Genomic DNA, 10,046 nt, shown 5'->3' with positions numbered 1-10,046 from the left:
ACTCCCAAGTGGTACTTGGCAACACAGAAGTTTGCTTTCTCAAAGAGCAATACTGTTTACTGAAGCAGGGCTGTCCCTTTTCTCAATACAGGGTTCACACACAGGTCCACCTTCTCCTTTCTCTGAGAGATTAGTGTTGAGGACCCAGCTTCCACTCAGAGCTCCCTAGTTAAGAGGTCAAGACTTCCCTGCAGTTCTCCAAAGTCAGAGAGAGCCAGAGCTGGGGTGGGTGCTCAGCATGAGCCCGTACTCCCTGCTCCCCCCGCCCCCAGTCCTCACTCCCAGCGCAAGGAAGGAGGCAGGGGGCAGCTGTGGCCCTGGGAGGGGTTGCCGTGAGCAGCAGGCTGTGCCTCAGCCTCCCCATTGGTGCTGGACTACAGACAGCTGTTGCTGGGACCCAGGAGGTGGTATTCTAAGTGTATGTGACTATCGAGTTTAAATGCTGGATATCCAATACATTTAAAATAAGATTCTGATGAGGTTGAAAGGAATTAAACTTTATTTTTACAGAAGCTCCACCAGGCAAATTTGTGTGGACAATAGGTAGAGATTCATACGCGCACTGTTATAGTCTACCTGGTCTGTGACCTCTCTGCATCTAGCAGCAGGTCATATTCCTCACAGCTTAGCCTGTTTACAAAAAACTGCTCAGGGTGGCAAGACTTCAGAAATCACTGTGAAATGTGTGGTACTGTCATTCGTGTTCCCGACGCTGCTTACACAGCTCCAGGGGGCAGCTCTGCCTGCTGGACTCTCCCGCCCAGACAATGGCTCTGTAGTGTCCTGCTGCCCGAGAGACAGCTGGCTTCTCCCTCACGGCTGTGCCGTCATCTCCTTCTAGCAGTGCCGTGTTGGGAGCAGCCTCAGCCTCAGAACCTGCTCATCTCAACCTAAAGCTCTCAGAGCTGTGTTTCCCCATCAGGGGTCAGCTGCTGAGATCATTCTTAAACATAAAATTCCTCTAAGGTAGTAAACTACTTTGCTTAAAAGTAACAAAGGACAAACATGTGTGAAGCTTGACCAAGTTACTGTACATTGAACAAAGCATACTTTATGATCCAGGTCTTATGAAGAAAAGACCTAAGTCATGGCCAAGTCAGGGGACATTCATTTGGAGAAACGGTCCCATTTTTGCCATGATGGGCAGGGTCATTGGCACTTGAAGTGCTACACTTCCCAGAAGTCTGGGAAGCTGACAGAACCTGGCCAGCTCCGTAGGTGGAGCAGCACAAGCTGGTCAGTCAGAACCAGCCCGGCCCTTCGGTCCTGAGCAAGGCCCACTGCTGGCCTGACTCCAGTTCCCTTAGGGGCCCCTACCAGTCCATGCTGGAGAAGAAGGGAAAACCAAGCTGCAGTATGACCATTCATTCATTCATGCTGGTCTCGGACCCATGGGAGAGAAGAGAGCAGGGTCTTGATCTGTCAGACCACCCTTCCCAACAGGGACCCCCGACCTGCCTTTTTTCTCCTTACTGCCTTCTCAAGACTCGGGAGCTTTTTCTCAGCTGCCTTCCAGTGCCTTCTTCCTTTATTGTTATAGGATCCATAAAGCCTAGAATTTAGAGGCATCCCACCAAGAAGGGGTTGCCATGATGCTCTAAAGGGTACTAGGGTAGGGGCACAGAGGCTGGGAAGTGAAACAAAGTTGTCTGAGCAGGAAGAGGACTACAAACTTCTCAGGTGCTGCTTTACAAGTTCCTTGCAGTGGCTCAACTGCTCACTACTGACCTGTAATTAAAATAGAGTCATCCTTGAAACAGAACCATTTTACATTCCAAATAAAATAGTGAGTGCTTAAATGTTAGCACAGAGTAATTTCAGGAAGGTCCAACTGTTTGGCTCAAGAGCATTAACCCCACCATCTCAGGGACATCCACCTCCAACCTCAGTAAAACTGTCATTCATCTAACTATGCATTTCCATCTTACCCTGTCCATACTCAGAGACTCCAATCCTTCAGTGCCTCCCTCATGGTACCCCAGTACCCGGTACCATACAGTCAGATAAAAGGTGAGGGGTCTGAGATTTACACGCTGCAATATTAAGCTCAGGGGTGCTTCCTCTTGAGCCGGGCACATGCCCCAGACTTCACCCCATCTTCTTGACAACAAGGGCTGCCACTGAGATAAAGCTCTTTTCACTGTCAAGAAACCCACCCAACTGGTCCAGTGAAGGGAACATGTACCCCATACTCATCCAGAGGGTATGCCAAGTGTACAAAGCCTAGGCCTTAGGTAGACTCTTCACAGAGTCATTGTGGCCAGAACATCTGGAGCCCACAGGGGCCAAGAAGGGTGATGCGTACCATTTTGGGGGCAGAGTGCATCAGCTCAAGGGGCAAAACCGAGAGCCTGGTCCGGGGCAAAGTTGATGTCTACCTGTGCTTTCTTTAGCAGATCAGATATAGGAGTACACCAGTCGGGCATGAGCCTCTCCAACTCTAAGGTGATGATGACCAAGGCCAGTGTGGAGCCCTTGAACTGCAGCAGCTGGTGGCCCGCCATACAGTGCTGCAGCTGCCTGGTCAGGGACGCGACGTGGAGGGAAGGATTCCTCTGAGGCAGCAGCTCCACCACGTGGGGCCAGCCCAGGACCACCAGGGCATGGAACTAGAGACCGTGGTTTTTAATGTTAGAACAGAAAACCCCATACCTTTCATATATCAATGACCAAAAGTGCAAACAAGTTAAATTTCCATCAGGGAGCATCCGATGTTTCCCAACCCCTTCCATTCCCATCCATGGTCCCACAAGGGACTTGAAGCTTAATACTCATTCTGTGGCCAAGCTGAGCTTCAACCTTGGAGAGAAAAGACAATCTGCTTCCTGGGATGGTCATTAAGAGCTTAAAGTACCTAGATGACAATGTTTCAGTTCTGAAAAACAGAAGCATACTATTCAAGATTAAGATAGCAGAAAAGTTACTTGTATCTGTATACTGCAACTTGGCAACAATGGCCAGTTTTCAGAATGAAACAGCCCTTAGTGATTTAATCTTCATGCTTCCTAACCGACCAAAACTCCATACATCTCCCATTGCATAATTTTGCCTTACTAACGGAATCATTCCTTAAGAATGACCATCATTCCCCAACTCAAAAAATACCAACTAATACAATATTTTTTAAGTGCCAGATCAATATGGTCTAAAGCCTCAATAAGGATCGTGTGTAGGTGAATAAAGACAGCTAAGTGAATGTGTGTAAAGTGTAGCACAGGCAGACAGCTTTTTATGTACAGTATTCATAGAATGGAAAGTTAAATATTTTTGCAGTGTGTATTTAAAGAGAAACTCACCACAACAGTGCCGTCAAAAAAAATCTTTATAATCTATTGTCTTTTAGAAGCGGGGGTCTGGTGGAACTGTGTTGGATTTAAGATCTCCATTTTCCCTCTTACGTGTGTCATGAGCCCTGTGGGTCACCTCACTGTGGTACGTGTAAGGATGTGTGCACGCCTGTGCTTTGCCATCCTATGTTGTGAACAGCTGTTCCAAAGGCGCACACGAGTCTAGGGCAGACTCTGCAAACTCCTCGTACTTACTATGGTCAAGAAGTCCAGCGGTATCCCAATATAGAGGTCCCAGTACAGTCTGTCCAAAATAGCCAGCTCCACCCTCAGCAGCTCGCCCCGGGGTATAGCCAGAGCCGTAGTGCTTTATGAAGTCTTTTATGCGTGGAATTAACTGTAAAAAGAAAATAAAGAGGCCAAAGCCCTGTATCATGTCATGGTAACTTGTTTTCTTATCCATGGGAACCGGGCATCCGTGACCCTAGGAGAGTTGTCTTCTTGTGACATGCCACAGAAAATGCTTGTGATAGAAACACCAAGTCAGATTTTGGCCATGTGTCAAGTCCCAGGTAGTTATGACAACGTGTAGTGAATGGCACATGGTCACCCTCTGCAAACAAGTTTTTGTTTTAACTGCAGCGTAGTTAACATACGGTGTGAGGTCAATTTTAGGTGTACAATATGGTGTTTCAGTGCAAACAGGCCTCGATCCATAAATGCACTCCAGCTCATGCCCAAAGGTGCTTTGGAGGGTGGGGCTGTGCCGTGTCCCCCCCATTCAGCTGCAAGAACTCACCCACGGTTTTTATCCTTATCATTCCTGTTCCCAACCCCCACGGTGATTACTTGTCATAGAGAGCAAAAGAAGGTCTTTGAACTTCCCAGTCTGCACTAGACAGGCTCACTCACAAAATCTCCCGTGGTTTTGGCAACACCATAGCTGCAACCACGTTTCCTTCAACCTTGATTTAAGGCGGTTCAGTTCTGGAAAAACAAGGACTTTTTCCCAGAGGGACTTATAAGACTTACTCAAGTACCAGGTGCTGCACAGACCAGTCTACTTTTTTAGGTAAGCCAACTACTATTATAACCTCCACAAACACTTATTTTAAGGGTCATTTACTTGATTTTTAGTTGAAAAAAAAAAAGCAACTTTGTTGGAGGGGAACACACATTATATTGTAATGGACAGGGGTTAAAAGCATTTTTACTGAATGTTTGGAACTGGACACACAAGCGATATTTTCTGACCCTTCAGACCCTGAACTTAGCCAAGGGGAACCCTATGGCAATGACAGGCTTTACTATCCCTAAAGTGGGAAAGTTTGTGGAGATGGAAAGAGGGGGGTCTGGAAAGGGTATTGGGAGAGAATCTTCTGAACAGAAACTATAGTGAAACTGCCAAGTTCAAGCAAGCCTGAAGCACTTGTGGGGGCATCTCCTCGACCCCTGGCACATGGCCCTCCTGCCTCTCAAGAGAAGGGTCCCAAAGTCTCTGAAGAGCAGCTTCAGTGACACAGACAAGTCCTTAAGTCTCAACAGGTTTCTAGGGGGGGACATTATGGCACATGGTTTGGGGAGGCCTTTTTCCTAGCTCAACAGCCAATGTTTCTGTTCAGTGGGAGGTGGCATCAGACATCGACCAATAAAGATACATCTGCCAGGAGATCAGGCCTCTGGGTTTGCTGGACCAGGAGAATTCAGCTGTTCTAAGTGCCCATTATGGGGTCGTGAGGTCCAACAAGGCTAAAGGCAGCAAAGCAGAGATCCTGGGAAGTTAATGCATTTTCTAAAAAGCCCACCATTCCTAAGGACATACCTTTCTGGGAGTCTGAATGTTCCAGTGTAACACTCCTATACTTCAAAAGCAGCCCAGAGTGGACTCCCAGGGATGCCTACCTCCTCTTCTTCGTTAAATTTGGCAGCAAGTCTCAAGCAAGTAATCATGACACAATGGAGTAATCTCTTATCTGAAATATGGAACAAACACATTTGACCAGAATATGAATGCCAGGAACAAGTAGTCAAGCACCGGTGGGTTTCTTTGGGAAATTAAGTTTTTTCCTTTCTTCAAAAAGAGATGTATTGTATTCTTCCACCAGTTAGTGCCATGTTTTACATTTGACCCGTGAATATGCCCCTGATTTCAGAAGCACCAGTGGCTAGTCAGTAGTCCCTTGTTAGGGGGATGAATGAGGGTGGGAAATACGGCACCATTTCGGGGAACACATCATGACCACAGGCTGCAATGGCAAGATCCAGACAAACACACCCACATGATCACACAGTAAGTCCTTTCCCAGCTAGGTCCCTTCAGAGGGACAGCCACACAACATTGAGCCAGACAGGCTGGGTATGGGATGTAACCCTTAGTTTATGAGCCTCTAAGCAGCTGGGATAGTGCACCTCTCAGGCAGCAATCAAGGGCAGAGGTCAGTTTCTTCTCCCACCCTCTATTACCACCCCCAGAGCCCCTACCTTTACTGAAACCAGTAGGCGGCTGAAGGTAGTGAGAGCCAGGTTAAAAGTAATTTGGGAGAAGTTAAAAATGTTCTTAAGCCCCAGGAGCGACAACACGATTTCCTGGACCTTGTGGCAGATCTCAGCCTGTTGGAAAGAAGGGGTAGGGGAGGGCAGGGAAGGTCGTTGGTGGCCAGTGTAGGTTCGCCTGTGTGGACACAAGCCCGCTGAAGGTCACCATAGGGGATGTGAGACGTCCCTGCACCTTAAACCGCGATGGGACTGAGTGTTGCCCAGCGGCTCACGGATTGAGATGGTCCTCGCGCCCGTTTTGGTCCTAAGCAGAGTTTCCCAACTCAAGACCTCTTCCGAAGCACCTACCAGAAAGGCGTCCTCTCTGCGAGAGGGGCTAGCGACCGCCGCCTCCTGCCTCGTGCAAGGCACGCACCTGGTGAAGGTCCCCGCCTCCAGGGTGCTGCTCACCTGGGCGCGGGCGCAGGTGGAACCCGGTCGCGTCCCGTGCGCGCGCGGGGAAGGGGGTGAACGTGCTTCCGGAAGGCTCCGGCCGCGGGGCCCGCTACCTGGGGTTGACCGCCACGCCACAGGCGCGCCTCGCGGCCCAGGGCCAGTTGCGGGTGGGCGGCCAGTCGGCGCTCATCCAGAGGGCGTCCCCATTCGCACGGCACCCGCGGGGTTGAGGCCTGGAAGGGTGGCCGCGGGAGCTGCGGACCTGGCGCGGCACCGAGAGCGGGACAGGCAGCTCGGGGTCCTCTCGGTGACGGCGCGGAGAGCTACGGGTTCCACCAAGGCCGCGGGAGAAGAATGCCGCGGGCCGCTTCGCCCAAACGCGGCTCTGATCTCCCCCCTGGGGCCGAAGATTGCGAGGGGAGCCGCCTGCCGGAGGCCATGGCGAGCGCCGGCTCTTGGGTCTGGGTCCCGCCATAGCCAGCCTTTTATAACCCGGCACGGGGGACTTGCAGCTTGGGCCGCGCCGGGGCGGGGAGGGTTCGGCGGGCCCACCCCCAGCCCGGGCGCGCAGCAGCTCCTGGAACTCCCAACCCGCCGGGCTTTGACACTTGCTCACGGCTTGTGGCGCGTGGAGTGCTTGCCGGTGGGTGAAGGATTCCGTCTTCTTTCACTCCCCGCCCCCACCTCCCGCTGAGCGCTTCTTCCCCACCCGATGCCCGAAGCCCCAGGACCAGAGTCCCGAACCCGGAATGCGTCACCTGGTGAGCACTTCGGCTCTGGAGAAGTTCACCGGGCGCAGACCCTGCGTCTTATTTCACAGTAGGGCTTTGCGGCACACAAGACCAGGTAGAGAAGCGTCCAGAGCGCTCCTCAGTCAGACACCCTTGAGATGGAATTCTGACTCTGTGTGATCTCGTTTATGGGACTTGAGCTCTCAGTCCTGTTTACTTCGACTCTTAAAAAAAGGCAAAATCTGCCTCACAAAGTAGTTCCTTCATGCATACATTTTTCCCATCAGCAGTTATTCAGTGAAGGCCTACAATGTTAGGACATAACAGTGAATAACACAGACATGGAATTTACATTCTAGCCAGGAGAGACAGATAATAAACATGAACAGAATATATAGAAATCCCAGCGATTTCACTTTTAAGTATATGCTCAACAGAAATTCATATATGTGCATCAAAAAGACACCTACGCAATGTTGTCATAGCCCCAAATGTCCGTCAGCAATTGAATGCAATAAACAAATTTCTGTATGTTCACACTATGGAATACTACACCACCTTGAAAAAGAATGGACTAATGCTCCACCCAACAAGAAAACAATCTCACAAACATAATACTGAATGTTGAGGGACAGAGACAAAAGACGTCATACTGTATAATTCCATTATTATAAAGTATAAGAACAAGAAAAACGAAATCTGTAACGTTAAGAGTTAAGACAGTGGTCGGGGCGCCTGGGTGGCTCAGTCGGTGAAGTGGCCGACTTCGGCTCAGGTCATGATCTCGCGGTCCGTGAGTTCGAGCCCCGCGTCGGGCTCTGTGCTCACAGCTCGGAGCCTGGAGCCTGTTTCGGATTCTGTGTCTCCCTCTCTCTGACCCTCCCCCATTCATGCTCTGTCTCTCTGTCTCAAAAATAAATAAACGTTAAAAAAAAAAAAAAAAAAAAAAGATAGTGGTTACCGTTAGAGGGCAGTGGATAGTGACTGGGAAGGAACACAAGGAGCTTCCAGGGCTGGTAATGTTCTGTTTCTTGATTTGGATGCTGATTACACACGTGTTCGCCTTGCGAAAACTGATCAAGCGGTGCATTTTTGATTTGTGCACTTTTCTTTACGTGAGATATATTTCATTAAGATTTACATTACATTAAATTTACATTAAAATATATGCGAATGTCAGAAGGAGAAGAAAGAAAAAGGAATAGAAGAAATATTTGGAGTGATGATGACTGAGAATTTCCTCAGGTAATATGAGACACCAAACCACAGAACGAGGAATCTCAAAGAACACCAGGTGGGATAAATGCCCCCCAAGTATACCTAGGCATATCATTCAAACTACAGAAAATCAAAGATAAAGTTTTGAAAGAAGCTGGAGGCGGGGAGGGGAAGAAACTTACCTATAGAAGAGCAAAGATAAGAATTACATTTCAGTTCTCTTCAGAGATCATGCAAGCAAGATGTGGGCCGAGATATTTAAAGTGTTGAGAGAAAAATGCTACCAACCTCGAATTGTGTATCTAATGAAATTATCTTTCAGGTGAAGAAATAAAGATCTTGTATATAGAAGATCCTAAGGAATCTGCTAAAAAACTATTAGAAGTAATAAGTTCATGGAAGTTCAGAGTACAAGGTCAGTGTACTAGAAAAAATCAATTTTTTATACACTATCAATGAGCAATCTGAAAATAAAATTAAGAAAATAATTCCAGGGATGCCTGGGTGGCTCAGTCGGTTAAGCATCCAACTCTTGATTTTGGCTCAGGACTTGATCTCATGGTTGGTGGGATCGAGCCCCACAGTGGGCTCTGCGCTGACAGTGTGGAGCCTGCTTGAGATTCTCCCTCTTTCTCTACCCCTCCCCTGCTCACACTCTCTGTCACTCTCAAAATAAATAAACTTAAAAAAAAGAAAGAAAATAATTCCATTTTCAATAGCATACAAAAGACTAAAATATTCAAGAATACAACCAAAAACTGCATTATTTACATATTGAAAATGACAAAACATCACTGAGAGAAATTAAAGAAGACATAAATAAATGGAAAGGCATTCCATGTTCATAGATTAAAAGACTTGCATTGTTAAAATGGCAATACTTACCAAATTGATCTATAGATTCAATGTAATCCCTGTTAAGTTTCCAGATGGCTTTTTGCAGAAATTTACAAGGTGTTTCTAAAGTTTCCATGGAAATGCAAAGGATTCACAATAGCCAAAACAATCTTGAAAAAAGAGAACAAAGATGGAGGTCTCATACTATATGACTTCACAACCTACTACAAACCTATAGCAATCAAGGTGTACTGGCATTTGGTTAGCCATTTAGATCAATGGAATTGAATTGAGAGTCTGGAAATCAACAGTCACATTCATGATCAACTGATTTTTGGCAAGGGTGCTACAAGTGGTTCAGTGGAGGGAAGAATAGTTTTTTCAGCAAATGGTGATAGGACAGCTGGATATTCATATGCAAACAATGAGGCTGGATCCCTGTACCACACCATTATGTAAACATAATTCAAAATACATCATAGATCTAAATGTATGAGCTAAAACTATAAAATTCTTAGAAGAATGAGTCTGCATGACCTTGGGTTAGGAAATGGTTTGTTAGATATGTACCAAAAGCACAACGAAAGAAACAGCAAAAGAAAAAATATATATAAATTGTATGTGATCTAAATCAAAAAACTTCGAGCTTCAAAGAATGCTCTCCAGAAATTAAAAACACAACCCACAGAGAAAAATTTATGCATACTGTGTATCCCAAAAGGGACTTGTATTTAGCATACAGAAGGAACTCTTACAACTTAATCATGAAAAGACAAATAAAATGGGCAACGGATTTGCACGGACGCTTCTCCATAGAAGACGTCCAAATGGTCAATAAGCAGGTGAAAGCAAATGCATCATTAGTTATCAAGGAATTGTAAATCAAAACTGCAATAGGATCCTATTTTACACCAATAGTATGACTATAAAAACAAAACACAAAACAAAACAAGAAAGTAGCAAGTGTTGCTGAGGATGTGGTGGAATTGTAAACCTCATAATGTTGCTGGTGAGAATGAAAAATTGCTGGTGGTGTGGCCAT

At 46.9% G+C, this 10,046-nt stretch overlaps 1 protein-coding gene across 1 annotated transcript; it reads right to left on the bottom strand.

The window, feature by feature from the left end:
* Positions 1-518: 518 nt before the first annotated feature.
* On the bottom strand, positions 519-7,432 carry CCNI2 (cyclin I family member 2). The gene is given in 8 exon segments (XM_042956318.1): positions 519-1,728; positions 2,379-2,609; positions 3,543-3,629; positions 3,631-3,684; positions 5,190-5,255; positions 5,754-5,897; positions 6,977-7,020; positions 7,420-7,432. Coding segments are annotated over 8 exon segments (945 nt in total). The 3' UTR covers positions 519-1,422.
* Between the last annotated feature and the right edge of the window lie 2,614 nt (positions 7,433-10,046).

The sequence above is a fragment of the Panthera tigris genome, chromosome A1 (assembly GCF_018350195.1).
Source record: "Panthera tigris isolate Pti1 chromosome A1, P.tigris_Pti1_mat1.1, whole genome shotgun sequence".
NCBI classification, from domain to species: Eukaryota; Metazoa; Chordata; class Mammalia; order Carnivora; family Felidae; genus Panthera; species Panthera tigris.
This window is presented reverse-complemented; position numbering and strand designations above follow the sequence as displayed.